General features: G+C 36.7%; 1 protein-coding gene across 6 annotated transcripts; it reads left to right on the top strand.

Annotated features, from left to right (window-relative positions):
- Positions 1–232: 232 nt before the first annotated feature.
- Positions 233–7,137, top strand: LOC131534597 (uncharacterized). 6 transcript variants are annotated; one of them, XM_058767574.1, is made up of 14 exons: positions 1,882–1,942; positions 2,031–2,063; positions 3,598–3,778; positions 4,226–4,404; positions 4,490–4,582; positions 4,767–4,826; positions 5,311–5,379; positions 5,450–5,542; positions 5,639–5,683; positions 5,769–5,846; positions 5,936–5,999; positions 6,238–6,287; positions 6,377–6,589; positions 6,735–7,137. In XM_058767574.1, the coding sequence occupies exons 5-13, from the start codon at positions 4,495–4,497 to the stop codon at positions 6,580–6,582; spliced, it is 753 nt and encodes a 250-aa protein (XP_058623557.1). In that variant the 5' UTR covers positions 1,882–1,942; positions 2,031–2,063; positions 3,598–3,778; positions 4,226–4,404; positions 4,490–4,494; the 3' UTR covers positions 6,583–6,589; positions 6,735–7,137. The 6 variants fall into 6 exon arrangements, 5 of the variants coding, with proteins under 5 accessions (XP_058623558.1, XP_058623557.1, XP_058623554.1 ...); XM_058767575.1 differs by lacking the exons at positions 1,882–1,942; positions 2,031–2,063 and adding an exon at positions 233–307; XR_009269388.1 differs by lacking the exons at positions 1,882–1,942; positions 2,031–2,063 and having other exon boundaries at positions 3,293–3,778; positions 6,735–6,894; positions 6,977–7,137.
- The last annotated feature ends 9,150 nt before the right edge of the window (positions 7,138–16,287 follow it).

Genomic DNA, 16,287 nt, shown 5'->3' with positions numbered 1-16,287 from the left:
ATGTGAGCTCATTGTGAGTTCATGTGATCGTCATACTGTGATCCTCACCATGTGAGTAGTATGAGCTCATTGTGAGTTCATGTGATCCTCATACTGTGATCCTCACCGTGCGAGTAATATGTGAGCTCATTGTTAGTTCATGTGATCCTCACCGTGTGAGTAAAGCGTGAGCTCATTGTCAATGCTTCACACTCCTGTCCAGTTGGCGGTGATAAATGCACCATCTAAGCTGGTTTTCCAACCACCATAAAACATGTAAAGAGGAAGAAGAAAAAGTTGTGCAAGGAATTGTTACACTGCAGAAATGGTGAGTGGGCTATTTACATACTTTCAGATTATATTATAATTCAGATATGCAATGTGGTCTGGTCTTTTTTTAGCTGAGTACTGCTCACACATGCTACATGTGCACCAGTCATTTTACCTGGCTTCAGTAATCACACCAGTTGGCTAGCTGCAGCTAGTTTGCATATCAGTAATTGTGAATTGTTAGGCCTGTTATGTCAGATCATTACAACATTACAAACTTATATTTTATTTATACTTATATTTCAATAATTATCTAGCATTGTAAACCAACAGTAGGCAAGAATACTGCACTGGTCTAATAACGTAATCATCATTGCTCTTTGGATAACTGGAGGTAAATATCCAAATAAAAAAGATGAAATAGGCCTACTCTTAGACACTCATAGTAAAGATAAAAAGCCTTTAATTCGCCGAGCTATATGACTCGTTTTTTAACAACAACAACAACAACTTCTATCTGCGGAACTGTAGCTGTTTTACATTAAAAGCATCAATGTCACTTCCCATTTACCAAAACTGACATTCATTCTCTTATTAACATAACAAGCGACTTTACCCAAACATCAGATTATTAGTCATGCAACACTACATCATTAAAAATGTAAAGTGTAGATCTACAAAAGTGTAGTTTACAGTACTTTAGGCTACTTGGGTAAAGTTGGTTTTATATAGGCACATTCAGACTATTGCATTAAATTACTTTGTTAACCACACTACATTGGACATTCAGCGGACATTCGTAAGTATGACATTAAAACAATACTTGGCCATTTTGATCGATTGTGAAAAAAATGTAGTAGGTTGACAATGATGTCGCTCATTAGAATTAGCAAAAAATAACTTTATTGCACATATAATTATAAAGTTATGGAATGCGGAAATGTGTGAATGTTGTGAATGTGCTAATATAAAACCAACTTTACCCAAGTCTTTAGGCTACACAGCCTTCTTTAGGATACACAACAATTGTTCAAAGAACACTTCTTAAACAATTAGTTAGCAATTATCAAAGACAGTAATCAGTGGGAGTGGCTAAGGTTTTCCTCTCAAACAAACAAACTTATTTTGTGAAAGAATTATGTGTTTCATATAATGTTTTAGTAATACAGAAGTTCTTTTGACCTGTTAGGATTTGGAAACAAAAATTAAGGCATTGAAAAGACAGCAACAAAAAGCTCGTAGAAAATCAAAAAAGATAATTTTGGCTCTTCAGAAAAAAAATGAAAACACTTCTGATAGTGAACACTCCTCCAGAGAACTTGAATCAGACTACTCATCAGACGACTCAGGAAATATGCTGAATGTTGTGGAGCAGCATCTAATTGAAGACTCGCAAGAACAGTATGATTCAGAATCACAACGGAATACCAGAACCAATATGCAAGATCAAGTGCTATGGGATGAAATTGATAGACTAAATGATTCCATGGATGTTACCAGTGAGAGTGACACAGAGCTAGCTTTGGCTCTAGAGAAAAAGCTGTCTGAGTGGGCAATGAAGTTCAACATCTCCTTGACCTCTCTAACTCATTTGCTTAAGATTTTGAGGAACATGATATTGATGTTCCAGCAGATGGAAGAACACTGTTGAAAACACCTCGTTCTGGCAGTTTGACAATAACTGAAAAATCAGGTACATTTTAACTTTGAAAATGTCCATGCACTCATTTGGCAATGTTAATAAGAAATTTGACTGAAATGTAAAATCTTGTTTTTGATAGGTGGCAAATACACATATTTTGGAATAAAGGAAGGTATTAAGCATACTCTGTCTGAGCAAGACACTTCAAAATACGACCACTTTGAGATTTCTTTGAATATTGATGGGTTACCCATTTTCAAGTCCAAAAACCTCACAATGTGGCCACTTCAGTGTGCTGTCATCAACATTGATGAAGTGAAGAGCAGTCCTTTTGTTGTTGCTCTGTATTGTGGAGCAAAGAAACCAGATGATTTGGAGTTTTTGAGGGATTTTATAGAGGAGCTGCAAGAACTGATGGACACAGGCTTTAAAGGGAAGAGAATTATCCTCAAAAACATCATATGTGATGCACCAGCACGAGCCCTCATCAAAGGAATAGTTCAGTTTAATGGCCGCTATGGCTGTGACTTCTGTGATGTAAAAGGAGTTCACGAGAGCAAAATGCTTTTTTTGTATAAAGGAAATCTCAGAACCAATGAGTCATTTAGACAGAAGACAAATTCTGAACATCACAAAACAGATAGCATTATTTTGAATCTGGACATTGATATGATCAGACAGTTCCCAATAGATCCCATGCATTGTGTGGATCTAGGAGTGACTAAGCGAATGTTGATGCTGTGGAAAGAAGGACCTTTGGCCCATAGATTATCAGCTGTACAGCTTAGCATCATTACTTATTTTCATCAAGCTATACGACAGAACATACCTCCTGAATTCAATAGAAAACCCAGGGGTTAGATGAACTGAAGCACTGAAAGCAACTGAATTCGAACATTTCTGCTTTATACTGGACCAGTGATTTTGAAATATGTTCTCGATAAGGAGAAGTATATTCACTTCCTTTCTCTTAGTATTGGAATGCGCATCTTGTACAGTGAAAACCTAATGGAGCATCGTGATTATGCAGATAAGCTGTTAACATATTTTGTTGAAAAAGGTAGCAGCCTGTATTCCAGGAGTTTCATCTCATATAATGTGCATTGCTTGCTACATCTCACTGATGTTGCAAATTACAACAGATCATTACACTATTGTTCAGCGTACAAGTTTGAGAACAATATGGGTCAAATCAAGAGGTTTATCCGGGGTTCAGGTGATCCACTGATTCAAGTAGCTAACAGATTGGCAGAGAGGCAAGCAATATCAAGTTCTAAGAAATCAAATGTTAACTCTGGTACGCCAAAGACAAAAGAATGCTACAGAATGACCAATGATAACTACTGCCTTATACCTAAAGTTCAAGAAAATCTGTTTTTGTGAGGTTTTTGCAGAATGGAACCTTTGTACACTAAGCCATGTGACTCCAGAATCATTGGCATATTCAAAGGATTTCTGAATCACACTAAAATGTTACATGCTGACACAGCTCAACTGAGACATAAAGCAATCATGATACCGTTGTCATTGATTGATAAAGACGAATCCAATGCGGTAGCGCTTATACCATTCATGCATTCAGTTTGATTTGTACTTAAGTCATTAATGGGTGGGTTTTTGCCTTGTTTTATTGCATGTTACTCTGATTTTGATCCAAAGACTATGATTAATGTGTGTGTGTGTGTGTGTGTGTGTGCATCTTTCAGTATCGAATTTGTTTATTCTGTGATGGACAGACATCTGTCGTACCAGTCAGTTGGATTTTTGATGACAATGGAACATTGAAGTGTCGATGGACATCATCACTCTCAAACATTAAAAACAATTCTCCACCAAACCCTAACTGGAAGGTTTATGATATTGTGAAGATTGTTGGACCATCTATTGGTAAGAAATTGCAATAATTATATCTTTGAAAACTGAAAACCATGAAAATGTGTAAAGTGCTTAACAAATTTATTAGACCACCATTTGTGCCACAGCTGCCCATAAACTAACATATTTATTAGTTTTTATTCAGATGCCCAATTACAGTTATGTACTTGCAGTCCATAATAGAAAAATAGGTTTTAATAGTTAAATGTTATGCTTTATTAATTTGTGACTTCTGAAAATAGTTGAATGTGTGGCTGAAATCTGGTTATAAGAACACAAATTCAAGTTGTTTCAGTTTGTTATGTGTCTAATATAAGACAATGAAATGTTTAGTTTTAAGTAAGTATTTTACAGATTTCTAAATAAATAAATCATAATATATTTATTTATTCTATGATGAATAAATAATTGACTGAATTTCCATTATACACATAGTATACATAAATTTCCCACTAACAGGAGACTATGATCAAGCAAATCAATACATCTCAGATTACACAACTGGGGTCTCAGCAGCAGAGGACTCAATTACTTATTCAATGAGAGACCCTGCAGTTGTGGAATTACCTGAGAAGAGAAAAGGAAAAAGAAGCTCTGTGATGAAAGTGACATCAATTCAGAGACATCTTCCTGTGAAGGTCTGTATATATTGAAAGGATTGGTATGCAGAAAACAATTTAGGCATAACTCTGTGATCATTCTTTATTTATATGTACTAAACAGATGATATGAACTTGAAGCAGTCAGGAAATGAAGTTAAGCAATCTGGTCTAAAGACAAGAAATGTTCCACTGCCCAAACCTCCTATATACCATGGTTAGCCTGTTTTAATATTTTTTTATATTTTTTTTCAATCCATTTTTGATTATTTTATTTCTCCTTTTCAACATTAGTCAATATTCCACTCATTCAGAAAGTTCAGTGTGAGAGTGTTTTAACTTTTTAACTAAACTTTTATTTAATAAAATGAATTTTTCTTCTGCATGATCTGTCTTTAAAGATGCTCTTCAGAGAAGTGCGAAAAAAGATGAGGATGATCCCAAAAGCTCTGCTTTCTCAGGTGATTTAAACACATACACACATATACAAAAGACAAATCCATGTATTACAGTTTGTATAATGTTACTATGCAGAGGTTTTTACACTTTATATTGCCAACCCCCCCCCCCCTTTCTCGTAATAAAAAACAAACTTTTAAATTCACACTTAAGAGTAATGTTGGACATGTAAACCTGAAGATAAACATTTTAGTTCAAATGTATTAGTTTTATAGAAGCTTTACAAATAATACTGCCTTACAAATCCCATACTAAAGATACAAAACAAATATAAACACTTCAGGAAAAATGTATCAAGAACTGAAAATGTGATTGTAATAATGTTTGAATATATTAATATTTCTGCTTTGTCTGTTTTGTATGAATTTTTTGAAGACCCTTACAACCCTCTGAGGCCTGTTGTGGGTCCCCTGACCCAAGTTTGAAAACCCATGCATTCATGTATTGATGTACATTAAGCGACTTACTTCTATGTCTTCCTCTCAGAATTTCATGATCTTCAACAACATCACATGACTTCTAAAGAAATTCCTGAGGTGCAAACCAGGATACCGGGTGTGTATACATTGAAGGTTTGTTATGGCAAAAGATTAGGTGATCATACTTATTTTCATGTGATAAACAGATGATGTGCATTTAAAGAAGTCAAGAAATGCAATGAAGCGAGTTGGTCTGAAGACAAAGAATGTTCAGCTGGCCAAAAGTCCCATATACCATGGTAAGCTTGTGTTTTAACTTCTAAGGAACTTAGCAGAATCAGCTTTATAATTGTCTTTGCAGTTTTTGAATGTCTTATGTCTTTTCTTGAAAATAGTCAAGAGTCCCCTTATTCAGAAAGTTCCGCGTGTCAAAACATCTGGTGACTATGAAAAACTTTCTTTTTTTTTTTTACTTAAATTGAATCTGGTTAAGCTAATTTGATCATTCAAATTCACATTGTTCAGGTGACTGTCTGGATGATAACACTGAAATCCCTGATAAGAGTTATTTCAACTCAAGCCAGCCAAACCCAGTATTCTTAGGTGAGGCAATAGATATTCCCTTCAACACATGCCTATCACAAAGTAACTTATAAGAGAATTTTGTGTCATCTGCATGATCTGTCTCACAGATACTCTTCAGGGAAATGTGGCAATGCATGAGGATGATCATCCCAAAAGCTCTGCTTCTTCAGGTGAGTTATAACTGTTTTCCATAAGGGATTTAGTGTGTGTGTGGTATTTTTTTTTTTTTTTACATTGTACCAAATGTCCCCACAATGAAAGTATAAGTCTGAACCACCTACATGTGCATTGTGGATAAAACAATTAGGAAAAATCTATTTAATTGATTTATAAAAGCAATTATATAAACAATATAATTGATTTATATAAATGCAATTTAACTGACCTTATGCATGTAATTTTATAACAGGAAGGAACCAAAGGAAACAAAATGCAAAGTCACCATGGAGAAATTGTTTGGTATGTGATATATCAATTAGACATTATGCAATTCTACAGAAATAAAACATCCTTGGCTAAATAAGAATCTAATTATTACAATTTTTCAGATCTGAATACTAAGATTCTCCAACAAATTCAAATGTTGGAACAGAGACAAGCTGTCATCATGAACGACTTGGCAAAAGTTAAGTCTGTTCTCATGAAGCGGGCAGATGAAGATGCCCATGAGGAACTTTTAAACAACAACAGTGCTCCAGCTTTGAAACGTTTGAAGCCTTCTGTCAGAGGCTTGAAGAAGACAAAATTATCGTGAGCTTTATGTTAGTACTAGTATATAAATCTTATGTTTATTTTTACAACAAAGCCACAGTTTAATTGATAACTTATTGGAGCAGATACCATGTAAATGAAATGTTGAAGCCTGATATATTTTAATCATAACAATATTATGTATGTTTTTGTCAGGTACACTATCTCATCCATACTCACGGCAGCTCCAATATAGGTGAGATGGTGAGACAGAGTTTAAAAAGCATTGCAACAGACGATGTTCTCTGTCTGTATAACCGAACGGGGAAAGATGGAAAGAAGGTGTTGCCACCTGTGCTCCTGACATGTTTGAAAAGTAAGTCTATAAGTTGTGGTTTGTGCATCTGAATGCTGCTATAGAAAATGTAATGTTAACACCCTGCTCTTTGTGTTTTTAGGATGTGTCAGGTCTTTTCAAACACACAATGAAATAGAGGTGAAGAAGCAAAAAGTCGTCACAATAACTACACCAGAAGCTGAATGTATTCGCCAAGTTGAAATTTTTGTGTCCAATGCCAACACCAGGCTGAAAAGAAAAGAAAATAAAGAAAAAAACTGACTTTTTGTTTGATTGTCTTTCTTGATGGAAATAAAGAATGTGCTTGTAAATGTTTGAGATGACTGATCCATTTTAGATAACAGTAAACTAACATAATTATTGCACAATGGTCTCATATGGTGATCTCACGGTATGAGCACACAGTGCAGTAACCTCACATTGAGCACAGTATGAGCACACAGTGACCACAGTATGAGCACACAGTGAGTGCGCAGTGACTTCACATTGAGCACAGTATGAGCACACAGTGAGTGCGCAGTGACTTCACATTGAGCACAGTATGAGCACACAGTGAGTGCGCAGTGACCTCACATTGAGCACAGTATGAGCACACAGTGAGTGCGCAGTGACCTCACATTGAGCACAGTATGAGCACACAGTGAGTGTGCAGTGACCTCACATTGATCACAGTATGAGCACACAGTGACCACAGTATGAGCACACAGTGAGTGCGCAGTGACTTCACATTGAGCACAGTATGAGCACACAGTGAGTGCGCAGTGACTTCACATTGAGCACAGTATGAGCACACAGTGAGTGCGCAGTGACTTCACATTGAGCACAGTATGAGCACACAGTGAGTGTGCAGTGACCTCACATTGAGCACAGTATGAGCACACAGTGACCACAGTATGAGCACACAGTGAGTGCGCAGTGACCTCACATTGAGCACAGTATGAGCACACAGTGAGTTTGCAGTGACCTCACATTGAGCACAGTATGAGCACACAGTGACCACAGTATGAGCACACAGTGAGTGCGCAGTGACTTCACATTGAGCACAGTATGAGCACACAGTGAGTTTGCCGTGACCTCACATTGATCACAGTATGAGCACACAGTGACCACAGTATGAGCACACAGTGAGTGCGCAGTGATTTCACATTGAGCACAATATGAGCACACAGTGAGTTTGCCGTGACCTCACATTGATCACAGTATGAGCACACAGTGACCACAGTATGAGCACACAGTGAGTGCGCAGTGACCTCACATTGAGCACAGTATGAGCACACAGTGAGTGCGCAGTGACCTCACATTGAGCACAGTATGAGCACACAGTGAGTTTGCCGTGACCTCACATTGAGCACAGTATGAGCACACAGTGACCACAGTATGAGCACACAGTGAGTTTGCCGTGACCTCACATTGATCACAGTATGAGCACACAGTGAGTGTGCAGTGACCTCACATTGAGCACAGTATGAGCACACAGTGAGTTTGCCGTGACCTCACATTGAGCACAGTATGAGCACACAGTGACCACAGTATGAGCACACAGTGAGTTTGCCGTGACCTCACATTGATCACAGTATGAGCGCACAGTGAGTGTGCTGTGGCCTCATATTTTGACCACAGTATGAGCTCACTGTGCATGTGCAGTGACCTCATGTTGTGAACATAGTATGAGCACACAGTGAGAGCGCTGTGTGGTTACACTTTTAGTTCACTGTGACACACACATTGTGACCACACTATGAGAATATTGTGAGCTCATAGTGACATCATTGTGAGATCAAATTGTTGACTGGGTATGCATTAATTCACAGCCATCCCCCTACACACAGAAGGAGAGTGACATCAGATGTCTGATATTTTTTTAATTTTTTGCTATCCATAGTGTATTGTATATTCATGAAATTGATCACATTTCCTAAGAATGACTTGTTCTCTGTAAGTAATTTTTTATAATGTGTGTGTGAAATATTTTGGCCTGCATTACAGCCTAGTCTTCATCTGTGAGCTTAAGCATTAGTAAATAAAATTAAACTTTTATAAAGCATTGTTCCAGCATTAATAGGCATTAGTAAGCAGTACATAAATACAGCTATAAATGTTTTATTCTTGAGCATATATATAATGTATGATAATTGTATTTTCATACTTTAATAATGATTAATTTATCATTTCTAAATTATTACGTTATTTACAAACCAGTCATTTAGAAGTTGTCAGTGGTTCATAAGATCATTTAGGAAGTATAAGTAAATGATTAATAAACTATTTAAAACTACATTTATAAATCTTATTATTTAGACACATGATAATAGTTGCTCAGTGTCTTAATAAATGCTTTATTAACACATATTCCTGCTGTAATTCATGATTAAAACAGGTAGTTATAAAACATTTAGTAGTTGCAAGCCATCTATTTTTGTGAGCTCATCTAAAGTGAGGAATATTTATACCTTATAAAGCTTTTACAAAAGCAGATTTAAAGGCTCATTTATCTTCCAAACAGACAAGTTAAAGAAACACAACACAGAGGATACAAAACACAGAAATATTTTTTGAAGATGCAAAACATGGAAGTGTACAACTGTACACTTGATAAAAAATGAAAAATAAACCTCTGCAATTTCATTGAAAAAATAATAATAAAAATTCAAGTGTACAGGTGTACAGTTTCATTTTTTTGCATCTCGAAAAAATATTTCTGTTCTGTATCCCTCTGTGTTGTGTTTGATTATTTTTTCTGTTAGGAAGATTACTGAGCCTTTAAATCTCCTTTGTAATAGATATGCCTAATAAATAAAGAACAAGGCATTTATAGCTGTATTTATAAACTGCTTACTAATGACTGTTAATGTTGAGACAATACTTTAAAAAGGATGAACTAACTATTTACTCATGCTTACCTAAAGATTCATAGCGTGCAGTTATTATACAGCGTTACCAAATTGTTGTCAGTGCCCTACAAATTAGCTGGTTCTAGGACTTTTTTGGGTAACACTTTATTTTGATGGTCCCTTTTGAACATTCTTTTGACACTAAGTAATGTTGCAACTACATGTCAACAAACTCTCATAAGAGTATTAGTAGTGTTACGGGGCTGACAAGACGTGAGACGTACGGATCCATATGCAGACTTTATTAGGCAGAGACGTGGTCGTACAGGCAGGGTCAAACAATGGCAAACAGGTATAATATGGACGAGACAAAGAGTAGCCAAAGACAAGCGTGGGTCGACGATCGGCAAACAGTATCCAAAGGGGCGAGACAGGAGAGGTAATCCAATAAATTAGCGATAGTCCAGGCAAGGGAAAACAATCCGAACAAAGGCAGGACTAGGAAAACTAACGGAGCTCTGTAGGGCAGCGATAATGCATGCAATACTCGGACACGAGGGAGAGAATGTCCAGGGTTGAAATAGTGTGTGTGATCAGTAATGCTGTGTGATCAGGTGTGCGTGTGATTAGTGCAATGAATGATTGGTGACAGCTGTGTGCGTGTGATTGGTGAGATGGCTGATGGGAAATGCAGTCCATGTGATGTGTGGTGTGAAAGTCCATGTGGTGAGCGGGTGACCTCTAGTGGTGAGTGACCGGGAGTGCAGACCAGATTCATGACAAGTAGACTGTCTGCTTCATATCTACTAACTATTGTGTTGGTCTCCCAACAGATATTCTACTCACTATAAGTAACTTTGCAAGAACGTGTCAACTTAATTAAACCCTAACCCTACCAGTCAACTAATACACTACTAACACTCTAATGAGAGTTAGTAGAAATGTAGGTGCAACATTACTTGCACACACTCATAGACAGTAGAGTGAGATCAAATGTCTGGGAAGGTTTTTTAATTTTCTCTTATCCATAGAGTTTTGTTAAGTCATGAAACTAACCATATTTCCTCAGAATGACTTTTTCTATGTATATAAAAGGTTTTGAAGTGTTTGGATGCTGCACTTTAAAGATACAAGAAAATTACTGCAATCTTTTTTTACTGTTACTTTAATAACTCACCATTGCCACACCGTTTGAGATATCCTAAATCTGTCCGCAATTTAAAATCTTCAGTATATTGGCATCATGTTGACAAAGTTTGGTGTGAACTACACTGAAAAAAATGATTAATTGAATTTACTCAATTTTTTTAAGGTAAGTGGTTGCAATCAATTTATTTTAGCTACATTTAAATAAACAAATTTAGTTGACTAACTTTCAACATATTTTTTTTTTATTAAATGTAGCTAAAATAAATTGTTTGCGACCACTTACCTTAAAAAATTCTTTTTCAGTGTACTTGTTTCTGCTTGGAAGAGTATGAATTTATTTACAGCCTGTTTTCTCAAAAAACAAACATTGAAATAAATATAGCCAGGCTTCCTGTTGGTCGTAGCTAATGACTGTAAATTAGAAAGTTGTCCGGCTTGATTAGACCAATATATGTACCACGTTTGGTGACTGTAGCTAAAACTAATCCCCCAACTTTTGTCAAAAGGTGGCGCTATAGAGTGCCTCTTCCACGCCCATTTATGAGCTTTTGCCAGTGTATCTCTATTATTAATATGGATATGTGTATTGAGTTTCATGAAATTCTAAGCATGTTATCAAAATCACCGGAAAAAAATATTCCAGTTTGACATATTGCCATGGCAACAATATTTTAGATATCAATATTCCCTTCACAGTTTTACATCGGCTGTGTTTTGACATTATTCTGATGAAGTTTGAAGCAAATCAGGTAAAAATAAGATGCTGAATTCAAAGCATTTTGAAAATGACAAATTTCCTGCTGCCAGATGGTGGGGCTATAACTTTGACTCCTAATAGTCACATCTTTTCGATCGGCATCATGCAACGAACAAACCCCTGAAGTTTGATCAAAATCAGATAATGTATGTGGATGTTATTAGACATTTCCTGTCTCTCATTTTTCGCCATAACTTCATCACCTCGCCACGGGCAAACTGTTCGAGATATCAAAAATCTCTTTGCAATTTAGCATCCCCAATGTCTTGAGATCATGTTCACCGAGTTTGGTGGCAATCAGATGGAAGTCCTCAGAGGAGTATATCAAATTCCAGAGCATGCGTTTTTTAAACAGCCCTGAATAGCCAACTTCCTGTTGGGCGGAGCCTATGACATGCAGCATGAAATTTGTTCAGCTCAATGAGATCTATATGTGTACCGAGTTTCATATGAATACATGCAAGTATGTGGGAGATATACATCAAGATTTCTGACTGTTTTCTAGGGGGCGCCGTAGAGCCCCTGTGCCACGCCCGGGTCCCAGAGATTTTGAGCATGTTAAGACCCCCAAAAACCCCCGGAAGGTTGAAAAAAAAAATAATAATCCTTAGGAAAACAATAGGGCCCTGCGCCTTAGTGGCTTGGGCCCTAAAAATACTAATCATCATTTAACCTGGTTAAAAACATGAAATGTTATTTGTGTTCAATTTAATCTGCAACAGCAATGTGAGCTTTTATAAACATCTGTTTGGCCATCAAATTTTAAATGCATGATTATAAAAAAAAAAAATAATAATAATCTGAGCAGAGTTCTGTCATAAAGCCCCGCGGCTGCAGATACACGAGCTGCTTCTTTTCTCTCTGATGCGGTAGAAGATAAACTCCATGAGATGTGGATGTGAGAAGATGACTGACATCAGTTACAGTAACAGGGAGCGACAGAGAGTCTGTTAAAGACGCAGGTGTAGAACCTGATCATTTTTCCCAAACCTCCCCTTTTCTTCTCAAACTGCTGGCGGTGGCTGCTGGGAAATGCATTATTCTTCCAGCAGACGGAAGTGAAACTAACCTCAGTGTTTCGTCCGTGTGCATCAGATCCGTTCACTTTTAATTATAAATACAATTTGGAAAGTTTCGAGGTCATTCAAAATGAGTTTTCAGGTCAATTCTACAGATTTAAAGCATGACACAGAAATAAAAGAATCCGTGGCAACAGCAGAAGAAGAATTCAAGAACAGCAGAGCTGGAGACACAGACAGAAAACTCAATCCTGAAGACGAGGAAGTGTTCAAGAACAGCAGAGTTCTACAAAAGCCTTGTAAGTCGAGCACTTCAGTGTTGTTTATGTGGTTATGTTCTTCTGTAATTAATTTAAAAACATTATCTTATCACATGGTGGTATTAACATTATCTGCATTTGAATGTACATTCAGCTCTTATCAAGTGAGAAGCCTGAGACTAAAGCATTCTGAAGCTAATCTTAATGAGGAAAACTTAATGAGGGACTCGTAATCCAAAGGTTGCGAGTTCGAGTCTCAGGCCGGCAGGGATTGTAGGTGGGGGGAGTGAATGTCCAGCGCTCTCTCCTCCTCAATACCACGACTGAGGTGCCCTTGAGCAAGGCGCCGAACCCCCAACTGCTCTCCGGGTGCCGCAGCATAAATGGCTGCCCACTGCTCCGGGTGTGTGTTCACGGTGTGTGTGTGCACGTTGGATGGGTTAAATGCAGAGCACGAATTCCGAGTATGGGTTACCATACTTGGCCGTATGTCACTTCACATTCACATCACTATCTCTCTCTGTGTGAAGCTGATTGAGTGTTTGCTGCTCCTCATGTTGTGTTTCTTTCACAGATGAACACTCTGAACTTCTCCAGACACGGAAGAAACCAAGACCTAAGTGTCCGTGCTTTGGTATGCATTACATATTTGAAGTTATTATAGTCTTAAACTAACCGATCCTTCTTTTAAAAAAGCACATTACTGGTTGTACTGGGAAATATCCTGATGATTGTAAAGCAGGGTTATGTCTGAATAAAATAAAGGGAACATTTTTATAATCATCATTCTGAAGCCAATCTTAATGAGGAAAACTGTATCTCTCTGTGTGAAGCTGATTCAGTGTTTGCTGTTCCTCATGTTGTGTTTCTTTCACAGGTGAATGCTCTGGATTTCTCCAGCCAAAGAAGAAACGAAGAATTAAATATTCGTGCTCAGGTATGCATTACATACATTTTGAAGTTATTATAGTCTTAAACTAACCGATCCTTCATTTAAAAACACATTACTGGTTGTACTGGGAAACATCCTGATGATTGTAAAGCAGGGTTACGTCTGAATGAAATAAAGGGAAATTGTTTATAATCATCATCTGAAGCCAATCTTAATGAGGAAAGCTATATTTGTACATGTAAAGCTGATTCAGTGTTTGCTGCTCCTCATGTTGTGTTTCTTTAACAGATGAATGCTTAATGTTTTTCTACAGGCGGACAGGCGAATGGTTTATTATATCCTGAGTCTAGTATGTATTACAAAACTATTTGAAGTCATTATAGACTTGTTATAGTCTTACACTAACTGACCCTTCATTTCAAAACATTACAGATGGGAGTGGGTCTACAATAAACCCTCCTCTTGAAGATGAAGATGATGATGAAGATAAAGAGATTTCCAGGACTCAGTCGATGGATAATTTTCTTCTAATGCAGAAGCCTCACCAGAGTCAGTGATGTGTTTAGTTCAGTAAATAATCCACATAAATACATTCATACTGTGGGTTCAAAGATTACTATCATAATATTCACTATTAAATATGTATTCTCTTCTGATGTCAGTCTCTTAATGTAAAACGGTTCCTAAAAACTATATAAAATGAATGTATTAAAAGAGCTTGATTATATGCATCTCCTGTTTCATTTATATGTAAATATTGTACAAAGCCCTTTCTTTAGCTGACATTTATTAAATCACACATGAACTTGAATGTTTTTATTTTGTGAGGATTTTTCATTTGTTCTTTCAGTGATTTCATTCATTCCTGTTTGCTTTAACATTATCAGCCTCAAAACTAGAATAGAGAGGACAGAAATAACTACAAAATACACATTATTGAAGAGTATTTTGTAGTGAGTGTCAAGATTGTATGAATCATTATGTACATGATTATTATTATTATTATTATTAAATAAGTTTGTTAACAACTTTTTGTAAACCGTATAGAAATTGAATACATATACTCTATAAATCTCATAACTGATGTTATCAAAAATAATAAATAATTGTCTCTGGGGTAAAATTACAATTTACATTAAATTAAAGAAGGACCTCATGTTTTTTTTTTCTTTTCTTTATTATTATTAAAAATGTTTCTAAGGCCATTCGAATCAGGTTCGTATTGTTTCATCTCATTTATAACCCGATCAAAGTATGGTTTAGCTTTAGTCCATACAACTTGTTTTTTAACAGAATTAAAGTGCAAACTTTTGTAACATAATGAAACATATAGCATCCATCTCAACAGTTCAGAAAACAGAAGAGAGAGAGAAAGAGAAAACACCAAAGGTTCGAGGATCTGATTTCAGTATCAATAACAAGTTTAAAACAGCTTCAGTCGTTTCTGTCCGTCATGCACTGAATCTCTCAAATGACCTCCTGAACAAGTTCACACTTGAAGAAAATGTTCTGTTGAACCTGAATGAATTGTTTCCCGTTTCAGTCAGGAGCGGTCCAACAGTTAAAGGTCATTAAAAATCTTAAAGGACACTTTTTGACCTTAGCAAGAATTAAATGGGATAAATACTGTTCCCTTTCGAGGGAACTTCGAACTGCGTCCTCTAGGGGTCGCTATGGGGAACGCTGTCAGCGTGACCCGTGTCTGAAGCATATATACAAAAACACCACTGGTGTGTCCGAAATCGCTCACTCGTTCACTCATTCACTAATCCCTATATAGTGTAAGGCAGTTGAGTGAACTATATTAGAAAGGAGTGAACGAAATGAAGTGAACGGATTCGGACGGTGACGTGTACACTGCGCGTGAGACTTGGCTGTTGCAAAAACATCTTCGATGTACTTTTATATTTCATGTACCTCATTTTAGAAAATAATATTAATAGCAATAACACTTAAAATGACTATTGTAATCAGCTTTGTGGTTTCATTGATGGTATATTATTCATTTGTTCTGTAATATGGTCATAATCATTAAATACTATTAAAATATTGTCAACAAAAATGAACTCACATTAGCACACATTAATAATTGTATGTATTTATTGTTTGTAGTATCTTGAAACTCTCCCGAGCAGCGTTTTTGCACTCAAATAAGATGACCGTAGAACGCCCTCAGGCGACCGTTAATTTGACATCAGAATGAATACACTACCAACGAACATTTTTAAAAATCCACCAAATTAATCATTTTTGTAAATTAAACGGCATCTCTCATTCAAACTCGCTCGCTCCCGCTCTCTCTAACAGCTCGTCGGTTCTCCGCATTGGATTGTGGGAAATAGTGCTTCAGCCAGTGTACATCGGTTGTACACTCGAAATCAGAATGCATTGTGGGTAAAAAGTAGTGAACGAATGTAGGGAATGAAGTCGTTCACTCAGAATTCGGACAGCACTACAAAATGGCTGACACCCGATATAGTGCACTATATAGTGGATAGGGAGC

This window comes from Onychostoma macrolepis, chromosome 25 (genome assembly GCF_012432095.1).
Source record: "Onychostoma macrolepis isolate SWU-2019 chromosome 25, ASM1243209v1, whole genome shotgun sequence".
Classification (NCBI taxonomy): domain Eukaryota; kingdom Metazoa; phylum Chordata; class Actinopteri; order Cypriniformes; family Cyprinidae; genus Onychostoma; species Onychostoma macrolepis.
The sequence above is the reverse complement of the archived record's forward strand: the minus strand, read 5'-3'. Positions and strand labels throughout refer to the sequence as shown.

Coding starts and splice junctions, on each gene's coding strand:
- LOC131534597 (XM_058767575.1), top strand. CDS start 4,495: ATGAACTTGAAGCAGTCAGGAAATGAAGTTAAGCAATCTGGTCTAAAG. Junction 5,847..5,935: donor GCCAAACCCAGTATTCTTAG/GTGAGGCAATAG, acceptor TCTGTCTCACAG/ATACTCTTCAGGGAAATGTG. Junction 6,288..6,376: donor CACCATGGAGAAATTGTTTG/GTATGTGATATA, acceptor ACAATTTTTCAG/ATCTGAATACTAAGATTCTC.